Genomic DNA, 24,528 nt, shown 5'->3' with positions numbered 1-24,528 from the left:
GTGGGGCTCACCCACAAGGCTGAGAAGCTACCCCAGAGTTCGCTTGGACCCCTGAAGCTGCAGCCTGGGCCTGCAGCCTATTCCGACCCGAGAGGAGAGCTCATCAACCTCACACTTCAAACTAAACAATGGCAACTCAAAAAGACGTCCAAGATCTCCTTCGCCTGCTGACGACAGGTCGCAATAAGGTTCCCATGATGGCGGCAATGGGACGCGTCAAAGCTTTGCAAGCTGCCAATCTGCGGAGGTGCTTCCACTTCTCTACCCCACCACTGCTTCTCTGACATTTTCCCAGCATATCCCAAATCGCCGAATCAGATCTGCCCACCCTAACAACCGCCATCTCCGACGAAAAGGCTGCCAAAGCCCTCCTCTCCGCCTGCAAAGCATCTCTCAAGCCCGGGTCCTCTTCAAAACGCCCCGCCACCGAATCTCTTTCCTCTTTCTCGAAGAAGCAGAAATCAACCTACGAATTATCGAAGGAACCACAAACTCCTGCTGAGCTAGAAGCATCCTTAGCTCTCCCAGAGTTGATAAATGATGAAGAGAAGCTGAAAGAGGTAGTGATTTACACGAATCGAGCACCGCTTGTGTTGGCGTTTGCGGTGGGGTTGCTAAGCTATACAATGCCGGAGCAGCCGCTGAGTAGCAAATTGAGTCTTGGGCAGGCGGTGGTGAGTTTGAATAGTAGGAGTAAGGCTGTTAGCTTGGGGTTGCAGAGTGGAAAGGGTGCTGATGAGGAGGGCTGGGGCAAGGGACAGCCGAAGGTTAGGGTTATGGGGAGGGAGGTTAGTGTTTTGAAGAGGAGTGGGTATGAATGGAGGGAGGCTCCTGAGGAGAAAAAGGAGCAGAGTGAGGAGGAGAGCACGCAGGTGATGGCCAGGGCTTCCAGTTCCACAGAGCCTTCGAAGATTGAGGGGACAAGTGGCTGGACGGTTTCTGCGAGCGTTACGTCCAAGAAATCGACATTTGTGGCACGGTCGATTACTGTTACTTCTCCTTTTGAGGCGAGATCGGAATTGCAAAAGCTCATGGCAAGCAACGCCGAACTGAGAGAAGCCAGTCACAACATCACAGCGTGGCGAGTAAGTGGCGATCACCGGGTCATAGAAGATTCCAACGACGATGGAGAGTCTAGCGGTGGGAGACATATCCTTGGCTTGATGCAAGCAGACGACATCGTAAACGCCCTTCTCGTGGTAACTCGATGGTATGGAGGAATAATGCTCGGACCGGACCGGTGGCGGATCATGTCACAGGTCTCTCGAGATGCTTTATCCCAGAGACTAAGAGTAGCAGGAGTTGTAGGTTTAGAGGCACTTTGGGGGCTGGATTTGGAAGCTATGAGGAAAACGGATGCTCCGGTAACTGGTGGCACAGCTGGAGGCATGCCGATATACCAGCCTGGCTCTGCAAGATCCTATATTTTGAAGGCCTTTGGCTCGCCTCCTCCTGCTGCTGATTCGAAAAAGAAGAAATCCGGGGCCGCATTGGATAAGGAGAGAGAAGAGAACTTAGGATTGCTGCTCGGAGCATTGGATCTACTGTTCAGTTCTTGGGCAGATCATTTGAGCCCAGAAGAGCTTGATCGGAGAGCTTGGAGTTGGTACGTGCAAGTGAGGCCTGATGTAGAAAGTGGGGTTGCGGGATGGGGTGGGAAGGGCGAGGTTAAACTCGTTGATATACTGAATTTACGAAGGAAAGGCTGATATTATTATACGAGACTCTGGACTACCATCTATCCAAGCATCTCCAACGACTTTTAAGTACTTTTCCTTCTATGTTCTCTCAAACCAAATCCTCCCATCCTTCCCCATCTCGGGCTCCGCAGCAAGACCGAAGGTTTTGGATATGCCGTCAGGGCTGACCTTGAATTCAGCTGGAGCAGCTGCCTTGAATATAGAACCAGGTGCTTCAGTAGAATCTGCATAAGCCATGAAATAATCTCCAGAAATATGTTCCAAATTGAACTCAAGTTTCAAGGTTGCATCTTGTCGATATGTATAAAGAGACCCGTTCTTGAGCTCCAGTGTGATATTGTTGTATCCAGGATGGAAATACGTGCCTGTGTAGTTCTGAAGCGGAAGTGTGGTAGACAGTGCCGGACTAGGTATGTTTGGATAGACTTCTTTCCACATATTTTCGTATTCGTCGTGTGACTTTTTCATTCGAGCTTGGTTTCTGGACGACTGTTAGTAATTTTTCCATGTCATGAACCACTGAAAGAGGGGCCTGACTTTTTGTTCCAGTCATATCTCTCCTTCTTGGGAATATTTAGATGTTCGTCGACAAGATGCCAAATAAGGGCCTGCTCTACCCAGTTTGAAGTCACCGCGGTATTTGCAAAAGCTACAAGACCGTAATTCAGCGCTGGGAAAAAAATAACATCAGTTCCATAAGCGATCATGCCTCCGCTATGTTCGAAGAATTCGTATCCATGATATACTCCGGTTGACCAGCCTAGGGCGTAGGCTATTGGGCCTGTAAAAGCTGTCGGCCCCTCTTTACGCTCTTCGAATATATGGGGACTTCTCAGGGCTTTGTGTCCAGCTTTTGAGATGGGCCCTGATGTGCTCAGCAGAGCTTTAAGCCATTTGGAGTAGTCGAGAACATTGGAGACAATGCTGCCAGCTCCACTGATGCAAGTGAGGTCCATCTCCCGGACAGGTTGAAATTCATCTTTGTAGTAGACGTAGCCTTCTGCAAGGTGTTCCGGTGCTTTCTCAGCATCAGAGGTTGAGAAGTACTGGAGTACTTGTGAGCAACACGCTAGTTAAATTATGAATTCACATGAACTCACAGTCGCTTTCATATCTAACGGTTCCCAAATTTTTTCTTTCAGCACATCTCCAAGCCACTTTCCCGTCAATGTCTCAATAACATGAGAAGCAACGCCATACATCTGGTTACAATACTGAAACTTGGTTCTCGGCTCTGCAGTCAAAGGAAGATGCCTCAAAGCTCTCACTGCTCCTTTTAACGAGGGTCTCTGGCCATCGTAATTTCCGCCATAGCTGTAATCATGTCGTGGCAAGCCAGATCGATGGGAGAGAGCATCCTCAATGGCGGTGTGAGCTGTGGCATACTCGTCAGAGAGCATGAAGTCATCTGGAATGAGTTTGACTATTGGCGTTTTCCATTGGACATTGGAGAAGTTGGCATCATCGTCCACCAAAAGAGACATTGCTGCTGCTGTGAAGGCTTTTGTCGTGCTGCCACCGTAAAAAAGGGTTGAAGGTGTCACTTTTGTGTCAGGGTAGGTGGCTATGCCATATCCCTGGTTTGAATGATGAGCATGGCTGGGAGAATTTGCGATCGGGGACTACGGAAGTGAGGCATTGATGATATGGAAATTATCAAAAACTTGGATTGGCTCAAACAGACTAATGTTGAGGTCCAGACGGACTACTTGTTGCTCCCTCAATCGCCCAGTTGAGGGCTGTGGAGTACGTACAATGAGTCGACAGCTACGACAAAGATTGGAATCGACGAAAGAGACGAATAGATTTCTTAAATGTTAAAGCTGGTGGATAAATTTGTGGTTCTCGTCTTAAGAATCATTACTCGAATGGAAAACTATTCAACAAATGAATTCTGAAATTCTCACCTGTGACCATTCCAAATCCCCATCGACGACACCTACTGCTACTCCAGGAACACGCCACAGTTCCAGCGTCTCATGAACTAAATTCTCGAACTTCGCATTGAGAGGACTAACTTTCCCACCCTTCAAGGCTTTTTGTTCTGCTGCAGAGCCAAAGGGGGGGAAGAGAAGGAGGGGTAGCAACAACGAGAAGTTGGTGTGCAACATCTTCCTTCAATTGGTTCGTAAACTTGAATTAACTTGCAGGTAGGATGCCAACCACCACGAAACTGCTCAGAATTTATATCCACGGAAGAATTGGAACTCCGTGCTGACAGTTAGAGGTACAGGGAACGTCGTCATCTTCAAGATGAGGTTCCCCGCGTTCAACTCCACTTGATTGATAACTATTTAGGCATCAGCCACTAGGCTTAATGCAACCCACCTTCCAGAAACAGAATTGGAAGCAGGTGTACAGCAAAGAAGTCTCAGGCTTGGTTTTCAGGACTGATCCATTGGTTCTGCATTCATAACTAAGCCCCGTCATGTGCGGCGATTGTGTTTCTGTTTGGGTATTTTAAATTCTTACAACACCTCTCGAAGCTGGTAGCATTTAGCGCACGTGATACCACTAACAGCTCTCCTTCGTCCAGGCCAATCGTGCCAGCAAGTATGCCCGTGCTTTCCAATTTCCGTGCTTAGTCTAGTATAGCAAAAAAGACTGACACCTGTATGCAAATCCGGGTCTGCTGGAATGATATATACTCTTCATCATAACTCCTCTTCCATTTCGACAGTCGGTGCCTGTGCTGGACGGGGCAACGGTGTTTGAGCAGCCTCTGCTACAGCTACAACGTCTCCTCCCAGCGAGCTTCCGAACCCAGACCCTAATCGCTTCTGCATTGTCTCGTTGTTCATATCATACAGGCTTGCTCTATGTTTCTTGAGAGGGCTGCCAACAACCGAATCGTCTGGTAAGCTGGCTCCGAAAACGTTGCTTGGCAGTGTTTCTTTCGAAGGTGCTGTGTCAATGTCTGCCGGTGGAGTTGCACCAACAGAGGTACTACCAACAGACGCAGGTGACCGACGAGAATTGGCATTCAGAGGTTCCGCAGAATGTTGACGTTTCAGCTGTATTGAGAGTCAGCGCATGCAATCCGAGAGTCAAATCTAGAAACTTTCCTTGATGCGACCTACTCCATCTGCTAATTCCCCTGAATACTTTGCGTCTTCCGGGCTCAACATTGCCTTCACATCTTTATCTTCAACATCCTCCATCTTCCCAACAATTTCCACGTCATCGTCATCCTCTTCACTATCTTCCATCATATCACCCGGAGCGCTTCCATTGCTCTTCTTTCTGGACTTGTTTCGCCTGGATGGATCGTTATCTCTGAATGACGAGAAGCCAACAGTGCCACCAGGTTTTAACGGAGCAAGGTTAGAAAAGTCTAGCTGCGTTGATCGTCTCTTGGAAGAACTAGGGTTGGCCTTTGACTTTGATGTCAGGATGCCCATCTTTTGTAATTGTCCTTGTGGGTTATTAGCAAAAGTCATGTATTGAAAAAGGAAGAAACTCACGCTCGCCCCTGTAGAAGAACGTGAAGACGGCGAAAGGCTTGTCGGGTCCATCAATCCCAGTTACGGTTTGGGTGCTGATCGACTTTGGATCCAGGGTCTTGGGCTTTGCAAAGCTGGTGGTATGATCAATGTCTGCCTCCTCATTGCCACCCTCCTTGTTGCTGCCCTCCTCGTCATCGTCGTGAGCATCGAATTGTGGAGAATATTCGCCTCTCTTGATCTCCCCGGACGCTAAAACACGGAACATGGAAACCTTGATCTGTCCAGCGGCCTCCGGTGGTGCATCGTCGTCCGAGTCGGAGCTGAAGTCATCATCGTCATCTGATAGCTTCTCGACCGGTGATCGTTCATCATCGCCGTATCGCAGGACATCTCTTGGCCCAGCAGACTTTCGTCCAGGAGACATCAGGTTCGAGATCTCGTCGTCACTTCCTTTCTCCTCCTTCCTACGCCGACGACGCTTCTCAAACTTTTGTCTGCGCTTCTCAATCTTCGCTGCAGCATCCTGCCCGTCCAGGTCGAGGCCGTTTAACCAGCGCTCTAAACCAACTTCGCGGAAGAGGAATTCTCTCTCGGCGAGTCCACCACCTTCGGAATCAGGTACCTGGACCCAGCGTGAGTTCACCCACGTCTCCTCCCCAGGTCGAAGTAGTGTAGCAACTTCCTCCTTTGCTCTGCCATCAAAGTAGATATAGGCAGCAATGGTTTCGTTCTCGGACTTGGTGATAGGTATATACGGCCCAACAGTCCCTACATAGTTACCCCGTTGGGCTCCTATGCCAGGAAGAGCTCCGACAATCTGGGGTGTGGGGTATGGGTCGGCTGCCGTCGCCTTGGGTGCGCTATATGGGACCGGGAGACCAGGAGTCAAGAGGGTGATGGAGATGGCGAACTTGGAGGGCTCTGGCTTGTTCGAGGCTGGATCTTGCGGGATCTTGGGCTTCGGGACTGGTATGTAGGTGTTGACGCGTGAGACTCGGGATTGCTTCTGGACGGAGTACTCTGGAAGCGGAGCGCCTTCAGCGTGAACGCTGACGGCGATGCCCTTGAAGCACGGCATTTCTCGTCAGCTTCCTGCTGTAGCGACTGCAGCTGTAGAGCTACAAGATGGTATGCGCAATCGAATATGTGCGAGCTGCAGGGTGCTAAGCTCTAAAGGCGAGTCGTTGGAGTTGCGATAAACCAGAATCAAAAAGTAGCGAACGCCAACCTGATTCGACTGTTCGATCGCCTGCGGTGGCAACCCAGCGTGGGCTTGTGAATCCCCGAGCTTCTGGAAAGATGTGCGAGGGCAAATGAGAGTGTTCAAAGAGGCTGGCCAAACATTTCGGGGGGACAAAGGAAGGGCTCGGCCAAGGACGAGGTTGATGAGGTTTGGTTTGGCGAACCCAGACAAAAAGACGCGGCTTGCGGCTTCACACGGACGGGGTCATTTCAGAGGTGAATCTCGGTACAAGTCACGCAGCCAAGATCACAAGTTGGCGTCACAACTGGAAAAATTTCCACAACTGCTGTTGTGACACGTCGCTGTGCTTTAATGAAGTAGGATGTCTTGTTCTAGTGCTCTTAACAATAATTTGCCTTGCAGTGTCACGGTTGCCGGAGTCCCAGCGTTTCCATGGAAAGCAGCCCACTGAATCAGAATTTCATTCCCTCTCCATAGCCTTTCGTGTTCCGACACTGGAGTCAATATATGCTAACGTGATTCATTTCTTCGGAGAGAGCCAAAATTTGTGTAGATTTTCCAGTTCTGTCGTCTTGCATTAGCTAGAGCTCGAATAAACTTAAGAACAAAATGCGACAGTGGTTTGAAGTGAGATCAGACTGTTGAGCTTGAAATTAATAGAATCAACATGAGGTTTCAGTTGGCCGTTCTTAATGGAAGGTTTTGTCATCAGAGTAAAGAGTATTGAGGAGAGAAAACGAAGAACGTACCAAAAAGACCTGTGGCCTTAGTTGGGGCTGTCAGTGGGAGTCAGTATTGTAGCAAATTGTACAACAAGGCACTGTATATTCTGCGGAGGCAGACGTGGCAGACAATGGTGTAGTTGAAGGTGGATGTGTTGGAATTTTCTGAGAAGAGGGCTTCGGGAGTTGGAGCAAAATTGACCGCGCTGGCGACCTTAGCGTAAAGGTCACGTGGTACCCTCCACCATCTGGATCATTTATTTACAACCCCTCCATGCATGTTGTCGTTGAACAACAACATCGAGCAAGGAGCCTACCAACCCCACAAGAACAAACTTTCAAGAACACATCACAGATACAGGCGGCAAGATGGCAAGTATGTGAAACGTTCCTCCTATATTAGTATTATTCATCCCCGCTCCTTCTCATTCCAAATCCCATTTAAAGCTGGCGCATTTGCTAACGGGCCTTTACAGACTTCGCAGATGTCGCAAGTGAGTAGGACCACTCCATTTGAAATTCACGAAAGCCCACGGCATGCCTATATCAAGAGAGCCCGCCGTTGAAGATTCCTCGAAGCTACCTCTTTCTTGCGTCAAACCCAGACTAATTTCCAAGTAGAGCAATTCGTCGAGTTTTACTACCACCAGTTTGATGCCGACAGGAAGCAGTTGGCTCCGCTCTACGTAAGCCCCTTACATTTGGAAGTAATACAGATTCTGACCATCCGCCAGCGGGAGAACTCTATGCTGACCTTCGAGTCCGCTTCGATTGCTGGTGTTGGTGGGATTGTCGAGAAACTCTCGGTGAGTAATCCTAATCTTCACAATACGCCTTGCTAATGAAGGCTTCCTTCACCAGTGCCTCCCATTCGAGAAAGTCAAACATGCCGTGTCAACTCTTGATGCACAACCTTCTGAGAACGGCGGAATTTTGATTCTCGTCACCGGTGCCCTTCTCGTACGTCGCAACATCGAACTCCTTCGGCAAAGAAATCACTAGCTGACTTCATTTCCTTAGGTCGACGAGGAGGAGAGATCCATGAACTACAGCCAGGCCTTCCAACTCCTCCCAGACGGCGCAGGAAGCTATTTCATTTACAACGACATCTTTAAGTTGGTATTCGGATGAGCTGCACTTGTAATTATGGTTGGGTACATAGGAGTCGCGGGATAGCTTTGTCTTTTTCGAGCATTATGTCGACTTTCAAATGGAAAGACGATATGGCGATGATATTATGGGACAGCCAGAGCGTGAGGACGGATTTTCGAGTTTTTCCATTTACGGGGCCGAGCTCACGAGTGGGACTCCCATCAGTCAACAGCTATTGAAAATGCAGTCTGACTGGACTCTTCACATTGCGCGTCAAAGTGTCTTCTAGAGCGTTTGCCTATTCATCTTGAGCTTCTGCCTGGAAAGAATCGAAAGACGACTTGGAAGCCGGAGTAACTTCTTGTACCCAAGAGCAGCAAACGTGATTTGTCGGATAGGGAAATTTTCCGACAACAATCTAATATTGTAAAGTCCCGTTCAAGGTAGAAGTGACAAACGACATATATTATTTGAATTCATTAAGCCCTGCACCAATCAAGGTTACGTTTTGGTTGTCCTTTCGTTGCCTGCCTGTGCTCAGCCTCATCAAGCGACGAGTTCGTGTGGCGCCAGACAACGGCTCGGACTCCAAAACCCCAGACACCACGTAATTCTTGAGAACAGCAACAAAATCACTGCTTTTCAATCGCCCTCCCAACATAAAACCACCTTAGACGCTTCCGACCCTCGTCTATGTGACATACGCACTTCAAACCATCCCCGCCTGATCTCACGTTGCGCATTTGCTGAAGCTTTGGAGCTGTTGTTGATCAACCTCTCAACCTCGACCCACATTTCGACTTCCGCTGATTCCATCACACACACGCAAAGATGACGATCGCAGAGGAATTCGCCACGAGGAATTTCAGTAAGATTGCTCTGGGCGACGAAGGAGAGGTCTAGTTGGCTAACAGAATATCCCAGGTATTTACGGACAATGGTAAGTAGACAGCTTATTCGATACATCGAACTTGAACCTGCGACTCTGAATTCAATACACCTCATTCTTGAGTTCTATAGTTCGAAGTCGTCACTGAGATATCACGGAGGCGTCTTCTGCAAGCGCGGTGGTCCGATGATATGATGTTGGAAGCTCGTACAAGCCAACAAACGACTGCTGACAGTACGATTGACGGTAGGACCGGAGTAATATGTATCTTCCTCTGCTTCGCCCTGGGCATATCGCATCTATTCCACATTAGCATCTTGATCCTTTTCGGAGCTCTCTGCCTGTAAGTCATCCATTCTGCAGCCTAAGAGCCAAAGCTAAAGGTTCCCAGCGCAAGCTCGTTCATCATCATCTTCATCGAGATCCCTCTCCTCCTTCGCATCTGCCCTACCTCCGCCAAATTCGATACCTTCATGCGCCGATTCGCAACGAACTATATGCGTGCCGGCATCTACTTTGCCATGGGCCTCATCCAATGGCTTAGTATAATTGCCGACCCAACAAGTCTAATCGCCGCAGCGATTATGCTTACGCTTGCTGGTACATTCTACGCTTTGGCAGGAGTAAAAGGGCAGGGCTTTGTGGGAAGCAAGACACTTGGTGGGCAAGGAGTTGCACAGATGATCATCTAAGTAACTCCGAGAGATGAGTAGCAATGAGGCATGGAGGAACTGAAGCATGGAGGAAGCTGCATTGGACGGCCGAATGAAGTTGAGGGACATGATTGCGGATTGCTTGATGGTAGAAAATGGGGAGAGCATTGAGTTTAGGGCCTGGCGTTCCGGATTTTGCACCTGGTTGGCCTGGCCGGATTACGGGTTTTCTTTTCCAAGAAAGGTTGAGGAGTTTCAACTACCGTACTTCTATATCTCGTTTTCCTACGAGGTACAATCCAAACTTGCAGTTCTTTCACTCTGGATCTTTGGCCCCAGTGATTTGGTTGGACAATGACGGTCTGTCCCGGGACCTTTCCCGAGGAACGCAAGAGGGACTGGGTCGGGATACCGCCAAGTCATGAGTCTCTTTGAGCTCTAGCTGCCTCGATTAGATCGTCTCGTGAGGAACATTTGATACGAGTCCCACCGATCTCTAGGACCTTACCTCCTTACGATGATTGGCAGTTTAGGAAAACCCATGACCTTTGCGGGGAAAGGCGTACTTTAGCTACCGCTAATCCAAGTCTCCTCTCAGGCACATGACGATTTGACTTTTACTTTGACGGGAACACCGATATTTTCCCAGATCTCTTTTTGCATGCTGCAACACGGACAAACTGTGATGAGAACGTGATAGAGCAATCAAGATCTTGTTTAGTGCTGAGGGGTTTAGTATGCTGCCGCTGATCGTGTTGAGAAAATAGCTCACGAAGAGCTGGACGTGTCGGGACGTCTGAGCCACTCCGCTGGTGGAGCCAGTGGAGTCAGTCTGGATTCCTGGTGGGGGCATGAGCGCGGCTTCGAGGTTTTGCTTGCCTGCCCCTGCCCCTGCAAGAATATCGCGCAGCCCGGCGAATTAGGTCCAGGCAATTATGTGCAGGTGAAGCTGTCTCCAATCATTACCTCTAATGCGCGTGTCTTTGGGTGGACCGATCGCGTGCATTGCAGAAAGACGAGAGTAAGTGAAAGCGAAGACGTGACGGCAAGGTTATGGGAGTTCCGTGAGCGGACATGGCGTAATGATTTGGGACCTTGTTTCTCTGGAACTAACTAGCGCGGTGAAGGGTGGAAGCCGCCTCATATCACTCACTCGAGAAGCATCCCACCAGAATGTCATGCTGTCATCTTCCAAACTTTGTACTCTACACAACTACAGCTTCGATGATCGACTTTTGAAACCAGCTTCACCGCACATCAACAACGTGAGTTCTCCTTGCATGTTCGTTCCATTGTCCCCTGCTGCCCAATGCACACCTCTTTGAGACGGGTTGGGTCAGAAAGACTAAGCCGAGCGGTCTGGTATCAATGCTGCTTGCAGCTCGTCAGCCCTCTGCACTCATTGGCAAGGTCTCACCACGTTCCCAACATGCCACATGGGAGTCGATCACATTGGCAGAGGTCAATTTACTAGATTTACAGCACACAACCGCAGAGACGAACCGTTGTCTTCCCCACAATCTGCAAGTCGGACTGTTGTGTTACTGGCTCCGGGCTTTTTGGGGCAGGAGTGAAATACTGACAGGAGCCCAGAACCTCAGAGTCTCGATTTTAACAACTTTATCGTACATCAAATCACCAACAGGATGTCGACTGCGATGCCCCAAATTCCTCCTCGTCCTACTAGGACTCAGGACCAGACCACTGGGAGCGGGCTCTCTTTGGGCAGCGAGCTGCCAAAGATTCCTCCTCGACCGATTCGGCGTCTTGACCGCTCCATCTCGCCCCAACGAGAGAGCTTTGCGCGTTCCCCCCTCAACGAAACCCCCTTCCTCGCAAACCTCGGCAATCAAGCAAAATCGACGGTGTACAGCAGCTCAAGTGCCAATGCCTCTAGCTCTGATCTGCAACGCAGTCCCTCGAGTGTTGCTCTGCCATCAATTGGCCAGGAGGGGAATGAATACGCTGAGGTCTTTGCAGCCCCAGAGGATCTTGGAACCTCACCTACACAAACTCGGAATGTTGCAAACGATCTGAAGCTTCATGCTCCGAAGCCCTCTCTGCCAGTTTCCAGCGCCAAGCAGAGAGTTTCGACGGTGACTCGCACCGATTCCGGCCAAGCTGCAGCTTTCGGCATCGGCAAAGCTTCCAGCGACGATAAGGATCCTTCTGCGAGGCCATTGAAGGCCAAGGCCAGTTTTGCCAGCCAGACTTCTAATGGCACAGAACGCCCCCCATCCAGCGCTGAGAGTGAGCATGGGATCCCGCAGATTGGCCAAGTCGTGCCTATGTACCCAAATGCGGGCGATGTTCAAGCTCCATCCCCTTCACCATTTTCTCAGCCATACGCTCCAGGTATTGGATTCCACAATGATGGCACGAAACCCAGACACCATGGCCGTAGGACCAGTGGCCGTGGATATGACATGCCACCTGATGCATAGTAAGAGTTGCTTCCTTTCCTATTCTCTAGCCGGAGAGGCAGTTTTACTAACTGGACCAAAGTGGCCGGTTTGGACACGGGCAGCTCCCTCACGATCGCTTCGAGAAGGCATACTACGAAAAGCACCCAGAACTGTTCAGGAAAGAGCTTGGCCAATATGGAGAGGGTAGACCAGAATGGGCTTTGAGTAGCGAAGATTTGAACAAGATTGTACGAGATACTGCTAGTCGAGGTGTTGTACCTGGTAAGGCTTACAGTTGTGTGATTTGCACAGGAATCACCCGAAAAATCTAATGTGATCTAGGTGCTTCACCTGCTATCATGGGAACACCAACTGAGCAAATTGGATTCCAAGCGTCCGAAGAGTATGCCTCCCGCATGTCCTCTCCGCGTCCCCAGTCAGGACTTCATCTGACACAGTCCAATACGTCCGATACCCACGTTGATTCTCCGTTGGGAAAGGAGTCCTTCCCCACAGATGCCTCAGGGAAGAACGAATTCGAGAAAACCTTGTCCAAAGATTTTCGTGCACCATCAGGGGCTGCTCTTGAGAGCGAGACCGACGATGACGACGTAATCCACGTAGATCCTCCAAGCCACCGTGTAAGCAAGATTTATGGGGGTGCTGGTCACATGGAATCTTCAGAGGACCTGGGACCTGGGGGTGAAGATAATGGCATTCACGATGAACAGGGTTATGGGGCACCTATTTTAGCATCGGATGAGGTTGCTAAAGAGCCATTCGGGTGGGAGCTGCAGCCAGCTGTGTCGCCCTTGAACGAGCGCAGAGGCAGTGCTTACGAAGATTCCGCATATCACAATCGATCCGGCAGTGCTTCAAGCTTAGCTGGCAGCAGACCAACAAGCCGACCAGGGAGCATTCATGGCGCCCTCCCCGGTTTTCACTCTACATCGACTCCTTTGGAAAACTTGGACGAATACGAACCGTTGTTCCCAGAAGAAGAGAAGAAGGCTGCCAGCACTTCGAAACCCTTGACCGCAGCTGATCGATTGAAGAGACCCGAGCTGAAGAACAGAAAATTTCCTAGTCAAGATATTTGGGAAGATACTCCCAACAGTTTGCAATACACCGCTACGGTATCAACACCGCAATTACCAGAAGATACAGAGGAGTCGAAAGAATTCAAGCCTCAAGAAGGGGAGACTCCGGAACGAGCCTTTGCCAGAAGACAAGAGGAACTTGCAGATATGGAGTCGGAAGACTCTGAAAGCTTTTTACACAAGGAGAAGAAGCAGCCCTGGGCTCAAAAACCACATCTCGCAGCGGAGACTCGACCAGGGTTGAAGCAACGATTTCCTAGCCGCGATATCTGGGAGGATACACCTGACAGTCTTCAGCTTCAAACCACAGTCGCCAAGTTTCAATCTGACGAAAAGGACATAATGAGCCCACCAGACGACCAACCTACGGCGGACACCGCGACTACAACGAAGCCCCAGATACCAGTCCGCCCAGCAAAACTAAAGTTATCAGAATCTCCTGAGAAGGGACAACCTGTCATCCCAGAACGACCCTCCCGTGTAAAGCTGGCTCCACAAGTCGACTCGACATCTCCACCTGTTCCGGCCAAGGCGAAACCTCAAGTTCCCGCACGACCTTCAAAACCCATCAAGCGTGAATCGTCAGAAAATGTTCCGTTGACCACTGTGCCGTCAAATTCTTCAGCCAAATCTCTTGGTTCAGATCAAGGAGCGGCTCCAGCCACTAAGCCAAAACCGCCTGTCCCTTCAAGACCAGTTGGCAGTAAAATTGCTGCTCTGCAAGGTGGTTTTATGTCAGACTTGAACAAGCGCTTGCAACTAGGTCCCCAAGCTCCTAAGAAGGAAGAGGTGCCCGAAGAAAAGGAAGAAGAAAAAGAGAAGACCCCGCTAGTCGACGCTAGGAAGGGCAGGGCTAGAGGTCCAGCTCGCAGAGCACCGGCGAAGAGTCCGGCCCCAGCCAGTTCAATTGTGACAGAAAACCCCAGCACTTTGGCGTTCTCGATGCCCTCGACGCTCTGGCAGATTGATCCAGATGAGGATTCGCTCCTCGTAACATTGCATCAAGATGATGCGGAGTCTCCACTGAGTACCAAAGCAGCGCAGTCGGAAACCCCAACTCTTGCGACTAACACCGCGGAGCAAGCTATGCATGATTCGTCTGAGATTGCTCCAGGAGCGGAGGAAACTTTATACCCACCTCCGGAGGATCTCCATGTCCAGCAAAGCCAGGAGGCGGAGAAGGCGGCTGTGGCCGCAGGATCTCTTGGTAATAACCACGAGCAAGAGCCAGTGAAAGCAAGCGACGAGCCTCCTGTCATTTCACCGAGCACACTCGCAACACCCCAGGCCGAGGAGGGAGAATTGTCAGCATCCACGGCGACATTAAAACCCAGCACAGAAGATGTAGAGTAGAGGCCGGGTGGGCATGTCACGTTTCTTTCGGGTTAGTTTAGTTTGAGAACCACAAATGGATTCGTTCATTTTGCGGTCTATTTGATCGCATAGCACATTGCACAGAAATAATTTTTCAATTCTCTTTGAGTGTGGAAGTAGTGTGTCGACGGCAAGCGTTAAGCCCCACTTCAACCGCCAAGGTAGGACCATGTAATTATCGTTGGGGGCCATGACTTCCTCCTTCGCTACTAAGTCACCGAGTTTATTAGGAACCAAACTTTTTCTCTCGGCTGGTTAAGCCCGCACATTCCTTTCCCACACCCCATAGGTAATCTCTTTCCCATCATCTCCTTCTCCCATCTCTTGATGGCCTTCACTCAGTCATGCAACCTGAACTTTAATTCAAAGTATTTGTAAAACTTTGGAAGAGTAACCTTGCTCTAGCAGCCAGCGAAACTTGTCCCCCACCCTTTCCTCGCAAGAACTTGGGACCCAAGAAGTGGTAAGCTAGCTCTTCCAAAACCCTAACATGACACTTTACATAGTGAACATTTACAGACTCTTCCACCTACATACATTTTTCTCGAAACGACGACTGGCACTCCGCTACATACGTTTCTGACCCTCGACCGCTGTTCGGGATATATCACGTACACACTAGTGAGCGTCCTCTCTCCAATAACCACAGATTCTCCAGCTAAATCTGCAGTACAGCACAGTACACCAGATGGCTTCCCCGCACTGCAAGAGCTCAAAAAGTGCCCACGGGGCGTTTCTTCTCCTCTTCCTCTTGCTGGGTCTTTGCAACTTGGCTTTGGGAGCAGATATCAACCCGGTCTTGAAGAAGTTTATCACAGTCCCTGACAAAGATATGCCAGGCTATCCCGAATGGTCTGTACTGGCTAAGAAGAATTTGAGTTCCTGGGATGATGGAAATTGGGTGCTATCATCGACAGAACCGATGAGTGGAATGTTTCCTGTAAATCATGGTCTCTCTAACGGGTGCGTGTCCCATTCCTCTGTGCGCGCTTTAAGCTTTACTACTTGCTAGAAGTCCAGCGTCAGCACTAGGTATGTCTTTTATTTATAGCATCAACTAACAGAAAGTACCAGGTACATTGGAGTGGCTGTCGCCGATATAGGCCCTTACTTTGATATTGATCGCAACATGACCAACCACAACGGCAGCCAACCAAATGAAGGATGGCCCCTCTTCAATGTTCGGCAGACCTTCGGAACAATTGCCGACTTCTACGCGTGTGTTCCAGAACTGCCTGGGTCCAACTACCCAGAACTACTGCAACTTGGTTGCGAAAGTGTAATTGCAGGCATTCCACATTTTATGGGTCTTAAATTGGCTGTTGGAGATCAAGTCTACGATGTAGACATGGACCTCGACTCTATCAAGAAAGAATTTCTTGCGGATGTTGACTTCCAGAAGGGTATTTACGCCTGGCGGACCACTTGGTCTCCACGCGGGCTTAACGTTTCGCTGGACATAGAAATCACATCATTTGTCCATAGGCTTCGGGCTAACGTTGCAGGCACGCAACTGCAAGTGACGGCACGAGGAGGAGATGTCAATTGTACCATCATTGACATATTCGATGGAAGAAGTGCGGTCCGTTCAAATCTTGGGGAGAAAGGACTTTCCAATAACTCCTCTATGTACGTTTCACTCCATCCTGACGGCCAGCCCAATGTCACTGCCTGGGTGGTGTCCACCGCGAATGTCTCGAATGGTTTTACAGACGAATCCTCTCGAAGAACTGTAACCGGTCCGGACAATGGTAACAACATGACCATTGGGCAGGAATGGAATGTGCATCTCGTCAAGGGCAAGACCGCCGTTTTCGAGAAGTTTGTGGGTATTGCATCAACAGACAAGTTCCCTAATGCTGGAAAGACCGCCAGTGAAGAGTCATCGAGAGCCTTTAGAGACGGATGGGATACAGTGATTACCACTCATGTTGAAGAGTGGAAAGAGTTAATGGCAGCCCATCATATCACAAGCTATCGAGATCCCGTTACAGGTCGCCTCCCCGAAAACGAAACATCAATTGAAAAGATTCAGATTGCTGCTGTGGCAGACGCTTACTACCTTCTGCAGAATCTCCAGTCCGCAGGAAGCGGGCTAGACGATGCTGGAGTTGCGGTGGGTGGCCTTACCTCCGATACGTATGGAGGGATGTTATTCTGGGACCAAGACTTCTGGATGTCCCCATCCATCCTCGCCCATTGGCCTAATTATGCCCGCCAGTTTCTTTTGGCTCGAGTGAAACATCTTCCTCAAGCACAACTCAATACTCAAGCCCCATACGTCCAAGATGCATACAAATTCCCTCAAGGTGCGGCGTTGTACTCCTGGACTGCGGGGAAATACGGCAATGCAACTGCCACTGGTCCAGCTTTAAATTACGAGTACCATATCAACTCTGATATCGGATTGGCAGCCTTTTGGTACCGTCATGTTACTGGAGACGAAGCCTTTTTCAAGGAGAAGCTTTGGCCCATGGTCCTCGCCATTGGTTACGCAGTTGACACCCTCTTAATTAAAGATGGGAATGGTTATTCAATCCATAATATGACGGACCCCGATGAGTTCCACGTACGTCTTCTCTCATTTGTTGGTTCTTCCTCCTTCCTGATGAGCTTCCCCCTCTTTGTTACTGCGCCGCACATCCTTTCTCGAATAGCCAAGTCTTCCCTTTGCCTCTATCCATATTGTGCAACCAGCTAACAAAGCTTATAGAACAACAACAAGAACGGAGCTTTTACTCTCGCCTCATTTTCTCGACTGTTAACACTGATTAACCAGTACGAAGAAGAGAATGGGCTCCCAGTCAACAAGAGCTGGGTTCACAAAGCGGCCAATGTCAATATTCGCAAAGCCGAGTCTAATATTACTCTGGAGTACGAGGGCATGACGAACAATGCGACAGTCAAGCAAGCGGACGTTACCCTGATGATCCATCCATTGAACTTCTACCCATCCTTGATGGAACAATGGGAAAACCTCCTCTACTATGACCAGAAACAATCCCCTGATGGGCCAGCCATGACTCATGCAATTTCTGCCATTGCCATGAATCGAATGGCAAAATCGGGCTGTTCAGCATTCACGCGTCAAATCAAAGCTCAGTTACCACACCTGCGGGCTCCTTGGTACCAAATGTCTGAGCAAGCAAACGACGATCAGAATTCCAATGGAGGCGTGAGACCGAGCTTGCCGTTTCTGACTGGATCAGGAGGCTCACTTCAAATACCCCTTTTCGGATATCTTGGAGTTACCTGGCTGAAAGGCAATTTGACCATTCGTCCGGCACTACCGGCCCCTCTGAAGTATCTTCAAATTGCAGACTTCTACGCTAGAGGAAACCGATTTAGGGCAAGTATGAACAGCACTCACACTAACATAACGCGGCTTCCGGCTGAGGTTCCTGGCCTTTTTGATGCTTTCAAGCATCGGCCGATGCCACTGATCATCGAAACACGCAACACAACAGGACGTGATATTCTCAAGACCGCCTACAGCATTAAAATGAAGCAAACGATTACTGTAGCGAATGACATGTACTGGAAAGAGCTCACAGTCGCGGACAACCTTTTGCAATGCCAACCCACATTTTCAGAAGGCCAATCCATCGCTGGGTATCCGCCAGGAGCAGCGACAGATGGTGATACAGGTACCCGCTGGCAACCATTGACCCAAAACGCTTCGAACATAACTGTGGATACGAGCAATGTTCCGTTCCAAAGAGTTGTCCAATTGAGTTTCGATTGGGGACCACGAACACCAACGACTGCTCGAGTCGCGTTCACAAACAGGACCAATCTCGCATCTATTTGGGACGCCAACCCAATTGTTCTTCCTATCTTCCCTAGAGCCTTACCAAACGACAAAGTCGCTCTTTACGAAGGGAACACCACAGTGTACAACATCACTGGAGACCATTGGTCCGGCAAACACACGATCCTAGAAGTTGAGGGATGTCAAGGATGCGGAGACCTTGTGCCATTGAAATTGGACAACGGAACAACATTTTGGAAAGACGATGGTTTAGGTGCTTATGTCGGAGAGTTTGCTGCGGTTGGTGAGACCGGGGTCGATCTTGTCAAGGGCTCTAAGGAGGTCACTGCAGATGAGAGGCAAGGCGTCAAGGGCGAAGTGGTGGATGATCAGGAAGCTCATAGCTCGGCCCTGGCTGACTCGTTCAACCCGTCTGGTATGGAGTGAGAGACGTTACTGCAAGTCTGCATGTGCCCTCACAATACCATGTTAGTGATGATTTGACGAAAATGAGATGAAAGAAGTCCCAGAAGGTCAACATATCCTACGTCTCCATGCGCCAAGGAGAAGAGCAAAGACTGCAATGTAAGATCCGTAAGGAGTTGGCAATGGATGAGCTGATATTAGTTAGATCCCCATTAAGGAGTCTCGAGTACGGTAGAAGTTGGAACTGAGATAAAGGAATTCGCGTGGGAACGGCCCAACGGGACTGTTCAAAAGTGGTTTAGAGAAATAGAATCGCAATTTCTCCACCAGCATCAACTATCTAAACTGGTCAACGCGCAATACTTATTCCTTGACAATATCCAGATCATCGTCATCACCGTCATCAAGGTCATTAGCCACAGCTTTTGCTACTTCCCCACCAAAGCTTTCCCGCCCTGCTTCTCGAATGCCTTTCTCAGTCACAAACCGTGTCTTCTTCTTGACAGGCTGTAGATTCTCTCCATTCTTCATCCGGCCAAGCTCTTTCGTGAGGTTACTGCCCCAACCCATAGCTGCGGTACTCGATGTCGTATTTGCTCGTTTTCGCTTCACGGGACTTAGAGCTACATCTTTCGCCTTTCCGCTCAGAAGACCGAGAGATGCTGCATCTGGTGGAGGTTCTGCGACTGAGATGCTACTGCTCGGATCTGGCCGTGACGACCTTCCCTTTCTCATGTAATCTGCGCCAAGGCCACTGCCCATTTCAGAGAGCTTCCTCCCCAGTTCACGTTCTTTCTCCTGTGCAAGCAATCGTCTCGTCATGCGCTCCTCTTTCGTTGAGCCTCGGTGGAAAGCGTCAGGGTCGAAATCGACATCGTCCAACATGTTTACCGTGCTCCTCTTCCCGATGTATATCTGGGAGTGGCTTCCCCTGTCGTATCTTGTTTTCTTCTCTGTCTCTTCCTGGCGACCACGGTCAAAATTCCCTGTCTTATCCTTGGAATTGAGCTTCCGAGCACTGTTGTAACCGCCTTTTCCGAAGGTCATTGTATTAACTTCCATTCGTGCTGCGTGAGTCTTTTTCAAGGTCTCGTTGACATGGTAGTCGCAGAATTCGGTGTGGCGTTTGTCCACCCAAGAATCACATGTTTTGCCATCCCGTTTGACAGTCTTGCAGAAACCCAAGTCTCTTGCTGATCCAATCTCCAGGACGGTGTCTGCGTCGGAATTCAAGGTTAGGCTGAACTTTCCTGTGTCAGCTTTGCCTCGTGGTGGAGCCATGAAAAGAGGATTCAAAATGGCAATAATGGTGCCTGGGGTCATTTTCCAGAACTTCTCGAAGGCGGTATCGAATAGGAAGAGGTCAAGCTCCCACTTCAGATCTGTCAGAGCCATGACCATGAACTTGCCCTTCTTCTGATTTTTCGAATTCTGGTTTTGATGTGCCTTCGGATCGGATTTCGATGCAATGATGGCGAATACTACCACGTCTTCTTCGATGTCTGGACCTGAAAAGTCAGGACCTTTGACTATTCTCAGGAGGTCAGGTATAAGGAAGGTCTTCTTTCCAGTGAGGGTTCGCGTCAAGACCTTATGGGGGATGATCCTTTTTGAGAGGTGTGTCGAGGAGTATGGCTCAAACTGGGAGGCCTCGGACTCCGGTACCTCTCCTGGTGGTACATTTGCTTTGGCAGCTCTCTTCGGTGGAATATCCAATGACGCTCGGGAGTCAGACCTGGCTGAAGCCGTAGCTATAGTATCCATAGAAGTGCTAGTATTCCTCATTGCTGATCTCAGATCGGGTACAGTCTTGCTGCGAGGCATATTACTAGCTGGCTTGTGGTAGGAATTAAGCACCTCATCTCTGCTGAATGATGGTGCCTCCCGAGGAGCTGGAGGCAGAGTAACTGCGGTTTCCCTGAAATTCTGCATCTGCTTGTGATCAATATCAAAAGCCGTGCTTCGATTCTTCTTTATTCGCAGTTCCCGCTCCTGCCGATCTGTTTCTTGTGATCTCACAGCTGCCATCCGCTCACTGAACGATTTGGGACGGTCTTCTGGAGGTACATTGCGTGAGGTTCCGGCGGCTCGTGAAGCATGGCCACCAGCCTGCGACACAGGTCTCTGTAAAAATGGGCCGGCAAGTCGATCCTGAGATTCGTCCTTCCTCCTCAAACTAGGCGCTCTCTTCAGAGATATATCACTACCCTTTAATCCTTTGTCAATTCCCAGCAGGACTCTTCCAGGTGATCGTTGGGGCTCTGCCGGCCGGACCCTTCGAACTGGAGATACAGGAACATGGACGCTGTTCTGCGACTTTGACCTCTCTGATCTTTCTTCGCGTAAACCGGCAAGTCTTGACTGTGCTCGATTTGCCGCAGATGAATTGGATCTCTTAAGTTGTGTGGAATCTGCCTTCGTGCTTTCGTTCTCCGTGTCCGAATTCTGTTTAGCCTTCTTCTGCATCTTCTTAAGCTTTAGTCGCGCCTGAATCTCCTGCAGCTGAAGCTGTAGCGTTTCCTCATCTTCGTCCTCTTCATCCATATCGTCCGGCAGACCCGCCTTGGCTCTATTTCGGAACGAAGCCGAGGACGCTGGACGTTTGGTCGGGGACGGTGAGGGAGAGGCGCGTTCTGCTAGCCGTCGAAGCTTCTCACGACCTCCAGGGGTACTGAGCAAGACGTCGTGAGGGGATCTTGGTGGCCATTCAGGGTTGTTGGCTTTGATGATATGAGATACAAATCTGCAAATCTTTGAGAATACTCACCTTGCGACATGTTTAACCCGTCCCCAAGCCATCAGGTAATTATATGTTGTTCTCTCTTTGCAAGTTGAGGACGTTGTCTATGAAGAATCCATCCTACTTTATACAGGGGGAAGTATATTGGGCCTGGAGTAATAATCCGGCAAATTGCGCCGCAGGGAGGTGTTTCAGGCCGTGGATTTGTGATTTTGGAGGGCGAAGGCAGGAGCAAGAAATCAGCACTTTTAGCTTTCGATTGCGAGGTCGTACATCGAGATTTCGTGGTGGTATCAATTCGGGAAGTCGCAGTAGTTTCATGTCGTCCTTTCTCAATTTAGCCGACGCGTCTTGACGCGTCCCTCCCCACGCGAGTCTCTCACTTCTGCAAAAAGTCCGCAAAAAGTAGCAGATTTGACTTTTGGGACTCGACGTTCTCTATATTTAAAATGAAGACTCGTGCAACCAAAAGCTCTGGAAAGCCAACCACCGAGAACATCGAGTCTACGAAATCTGCAGGTCCAAAAGTCCAATTAGGCGCAGACTCGACCAACCCTTCTCAGCTCTTCGTATTACCGGAAGGTATTACCAAACAAGCTCGAATTGTCACTCTCCAAAACCCAAGATTTCTCGACGAAAATCGATATGTCGTTTGCCCGGAGCGCGGATTCTACGAATTCAAAGCATTTACGGAACCAAAGACCACCCCCCGGAGCTGGCTGCTTTCGCAAGAGGTGATTGCGGGACAGGATGGAGCGGAGGGAACATTATATGCCGAATTAGATATCAAGAGAACTACCGAACCAAAAGGCTATGTCACTCGAAACGCAAATTTGTTTATTGCAACGCCGATCGATTCTCTATTTCTCATTTTACCAGCTCTTGCACCTCTCCCGACGTCGAAGAGTGCGGAAGCACCGAATAAATTATTCCTCACCGGCGATGATTACCTCGAGAAGCTCGCATCTGCCTCTCCGCAATTCAACTCTTTCTTGAGAACGGAATCAATACGAGTTGCCTTGGAAAAGAGAATGACAGCTGTATGCGATACAGTCGAAGCAGGGGATGAAACAATGTATCGATTGAACGAAGGGAAACTGCTGGACGAAATATTGAGGAAGGCTAAGAAGATGATGGGTGCAAGTGGACTGCCTGCGAGCATGGAGGAGAAACTTGTACGGAAAGCACTTGATGTGCCAATATTGGGTATAAATCGAGAGGAAAGCTTGCAGAACCGAAACGAGGAAGACTCAATCCCTGCCGAATCAGGGAGTCAGACATCGGCCGCATGCACTCCAGACACTCAGACCACTGTTTCGTCAACGGACACTGCAACGAGCTCCTTTGCTGAAGCTTCAACAGCAGCCACCTCATTCACCGACGAGTCTTTGAGTCTTCCGCCGATTCAGAAGTTGAAAACACTACCTGCAATCAACGCTCCGGATGGAGTTGCTGATCTTCTGAGACTCCGGACCGCCCTGTTCTTCATTTGCTCCAATTATGTCCCTCCTCATCTCAGCGAAAGCATCAAAAAGATGCTGGTCTCGTCGAGCTCGAAAGTCGACTTCAGCCGTCTGGATTCCCATTTGGCCCACCTCGCTAGAATGAGGCAAGAAGCTGTGTCGATGAGATCCCTTGGTGACTTCTCACGGAAAAGATCCATGATCGAGGACGAGGATAGTGAAATTCGGGCTGAGAAGAAGAGGAAGAAGGAGGAGGAGGAAAAAAGAAACAAATCTGGAGTGAGTAGAGGGGTAAAGAACTTGAAAAAGGTCAACACAAGCGGGATGAAGAAAATGAGCGACTTTTTTAAGAAAAAATAGAGGAGTCCTGTTGGCAATGTTTTGCGTAAGGTGCCTGGGATATGGGGTTTAGGATTATGAGATTCTTGTATGCGTCTGGCGTTTGGATGTAAGACTATTTGGCTCGGAAATAGAGAGCAGACCCAGTGGTCAATTACACTGAATAATACCATTCACGTCTTGATCGGCTTGGTCGATTCGAACACTCACTTCTTTGTGTGAACTTTGCGATCATTTTGTCTTTTCATATTATTTGCACTCATCTAACTCCACGAGCCCGGCCTCTTGTACCTCTAAGGCCTCTGCCTATGCCAGTACCACTTCTTCCTGTTTGTGATGTGCCTCGACTACCCCCTGACAAGCTGCTTGATCCACCAGCAACGTATCCAGTCCCACTGATACCCCCTCTCCCAGTTCCTCTGCCTCTTCCCCTCGTTCCTCTAGCCCCACGAACAGAGGTGCCAGCCTGCCGTTGTCTTTCTTCATCTTCTGCTCTCCGCCTCGCATCCTCACGCCGCCTCTCTTCCTCTGCTGCTCTTCTCTCGGCTTGTTGTGCCTTCAATACCATCTCATTCTCCATATCTGCTATATCCTGGCTTGCCCCTTGCCAATTGGGATTCAGAATCAACCGTTGATTGTGCTCTGTTTGTGACAGTATTCGTATCCAGGTATTCAGAAGTGTGGAAGCAGATGTGACTGTGCGCGATACCGTCTGGGACATTCAGCATCAGCACGGCCAGTTGAGATGCTTTCGTAGATCAGACTTACATCCATATTCCCCTTTGCAACCTCTAGGCTGGACACCACGCTTTCTATGACTTCGTTGATACTCCGAACGCTCTCCAATTCTTTCCGCAACGAAGCTTCTCGCGCCTGCTCTGCGTCATACTTCGATTCGACATTGCAATTTGATGGCACATCTGATTTTGGATTGGATTTCTGGCTTTGCTTGGAGACTTTTGACGGGCTTGCGAAAAGGTCTTCTGTGTCTGAATCAGAGAGATCCAACTTGCCGACATCGGGAGTCGACATCTTGATGGTATTTGAATGGAATGCAACAAAGGCCTGTAAATCAATAAAAACACCCAAATAGGAAGATTTGACGCGCTTTTACGCGTCATTCAATCAAGATTGTCTGACTGTTTATCTCTGTGACGTCTGTGCGCGATCAGCCTCACGGACGCTAAAACAAGCGATTAAGGGGAGGCTGGTAATTTGAACCTC

General features: G+C 49.4%; 11 protein-coding genes across 11 annotated transcripts; 6 read left to right on the top strand and 5 right to left on the bottom strand.

Annotated features, from left to right (window-relative positions):
- Positions 1-128: 128 nt before the first annotated feature.
- Positions 129-1,743, top strand: K444DRAFT_694853 (putative impact protein; the record flags this gene model as incomplete). The annotated part of the gene is made up of 2 exons (XM_024887875.1): positions 129-247; positions 296-1,743. 2 exons carry the CDS (start codon positions 129-131, stop codon positions 1,707-1,709), a joined length of 1,533 nt encoding a protein of 510 aa, XP_024732630.1. The 3' UTR covers positions 1,710-1,743.
- On the bottom strand, positions 1,744-3,382 carry K444DRAFT_78024 (putative penicillin-binding protein). The gene is made up of 3 exons (XM_024888706.1): positions 2,801-3,382; positions 2,238-2,746; positions 1,744-2,181 (listed from the first exon to the last, which is right to left on the bottom strand). Exons 1-3 carry the CDS (start codon positions 3,182-3,184, stop codon positions 1,779-1,781), a joined length of 1,296 nt encoding a protein of 431 aa, XP_024732629.1. The 5' UTR covers positions 3,185-3,382; the 3' UTR covers positions 1,744-1,778.
- K444DRAFT_616790 (uncharacterized protein) lies at positions 3,209-3,938 on the bottom strand. The gene has a single exon (XM_024880994.1). It carries the CDS (start codon positions 3,809-3,811, stop codon positions 3,581-3,583), a length of 231 nt encoding a protein of 76 aa, XP_024732628.1. The 5' UTR covers positions 3,812-3,938; the 3' UTR covers positions 3,209-3,580.
- A 142-nt stretch (positions 3,939-4,080) lies between these two features.
- K444DRAFT_616789 (uncharacterized protein) lies at positions 4,081-6,684 on the bottom strand. Its single transcript, XM_024880993.1, has 3 exons — positions 5,165-6,684; positions 4,766-5,115; positions 4,081-4,714 (listed from the first exon to the last, which is right to left on the bottom strand). Exons 1-3 carry the CDS (start codon positions 6,222-6,224, stop codon positions 4,355-4,357), a joined length of 1,770 nt encoding a protein of 589 aa, XP_024732627.1. The 5' UTR covers positions 6,225-6,684; the 3' UTR covers positions 4,081-4,354.
- Positions 6,685-7,441: 757 nt separating this feature from the next.
- Positions 7,442-8,203, top strand: K444DRAFT_666411 (nuclear transport factor 2 domain-containing protein; the record flags this gene model as incomplete). Its single annotated transcript, XM_024887184.1, has 6 exons — positions 7,442-7,448; positions 7,549-7,566; positions 7,694-7,758; positions 7,789-7,878; positions 7,934-8,032; positions 8,093-8,203. The coding sequence occupies 6 exons, from the start codon at positions 7,442-7,444 to the stop codon at positions 8,201-8,203; spliced, it is 390 nt and encodes a 129-aa protein (XP_024732626.1).
- A 408-nt stretch (positions 8,204-8,611) lies between these two features.
- Positions 8,612-10,014, top strand: K444DRAFT_77671 (putative Golgi apparatus membrane protein tvp18). The gene is made up of 4 exons (XM_024888704.1): positions 8,612-9,032; positions 9,089-9,104; positions 9,304-9,396; positions 9,445-10,014. Exons 1-4 carry the CDS (start codon positions 8,996-8,998, stop codon positions 9,743-9,745), a joined length of 447 nt encoding a protein of 148 aa, XP_024732625.1. The 5' UTR covers positions 8,612-8,995; the 3' UTR covers positions 9,746-10,014.
- A 1,338-nt stretch (positions 10,015-11,352) lies between these two features.
- Positions 11,353-14,564, top strand: K444DRAFT_536914 (uncharacterized protein; the record flags this gene model as incomplete). Its single annotated transcript, XM_024875419.1, has 3 exons — positions 11,353-12,149; positions 12,212-12,393; positions 12,454-14,564. The coding sequence occupies 3 exons, from the start codon at positions 11,353-11,355 to the stop codon at positions 14,562-14,564; spliced, it is 3,090 nt and encodes a 1,029-aa protein (XP_024732624.1).
- A 240-nt stretch (positions 14,565-14,804) lies between these two features.
- On the top strand, positions 14,805-18,954 carry K444DRAFT_77925 (carbohydrate-binding module family 32 protein). Its single transcript, XM_024888705.1, has 6 exons — positions 14,805-14,874; positions 14,994-15,048; positions 15,105-15,206; positions 15,261-15,548; positions 15,660-17,154; positions 17,299-18,954. The coding sequence occupies exons 4-6, from the start codon at positions 15,274-15,276 to the stop codon at positions 18,781-18,783; spliced, it is 3,255 nt and encodes a 1,084-aa protein (XP_024732623.1). The 5' UTR covers positions 14,805-14,874; positions 14,994-15,048; positions 15,105-15,206; positions 15,261-15,273; the 3' UTR covers positions 18,784-18,954.
- K444DRAFT_654803 (uncharacterized protein) lies at positions 18,707-21,772 on the bottom strand. The gene is made up of 2 exons (XM_024885961.1): positions 21,530-21,772; positions 18,707-21,482 (listed from the first exon to the last, which is right to left on the bottom strand). The coding sequence occupies exons 1-2, from the start codon at positions 21,537-21,539 to the stop codon at positions 19,126-19,128; spliced, it is 2,367 nt and encodes a 788-aa protein (XP_024732622.1). The 5' UTR covers positions 21,540-21,772; the 3' UTR covers positions 18,707-19,125.
- A 138-nt stretch (positions 21,773-21,910) lies between these two features.
- Positions 21,911-23,508, top strand: K444DRAFT_616785 (uncharacterized protein; the record flags this gene model as incomplete). Its single annotated transcript, XM_024880992.1, has 1 exon — positions 21,911-23,508. A coding segment is annotated over exon 1 (1,297 nt), but the record flags the coding sequence as incomplete, so codon positions are not given.
- A 14-nt stretch (positions 23,509-23,522) lies between these two features.
- Positions 23,523-24,418, bottom strand: K444DRAFT_666406 (uncharacterized protein). The gene is made up of 2 exons (XM_024887183.1): positions 24,073-24,418; positions 23,523-24,016 (listed from the first exon to the last, which is right to left on the bottom strand). Exons 1-2 carry the CDS (start codon positions 24,334-24,336, stop codon positions 23,564-23,566), a joined length of 717 nt encoding a protein of 238 aa, XP_024732620.1. The 5' UTR covers positions 24,337-24,418; the 3' UTR covers positions 23,523-23,563.
- Positions 24,419-24,528: the final 110 nt, after the last annotated feature.

Source organism: Hyaloscypha bicolor (assembly GCF_002865645.1).
Source record: "Hyaloscypha bicolor E unplaced genomic scaffold K444scaffold_124, whole genome shotgun sequence".
NCBI lineage: Eukaryota > Fungi > Ascomycota > Leotiomycetes > Helotiales > Hyaloscyphaceae > Hyaloscypha > Hyaloscypha bicolor.
Note: the sequence above shows the minus strand (reverse complement) of the source record. Positions and strands in the feature narration are given on the sequence as shown.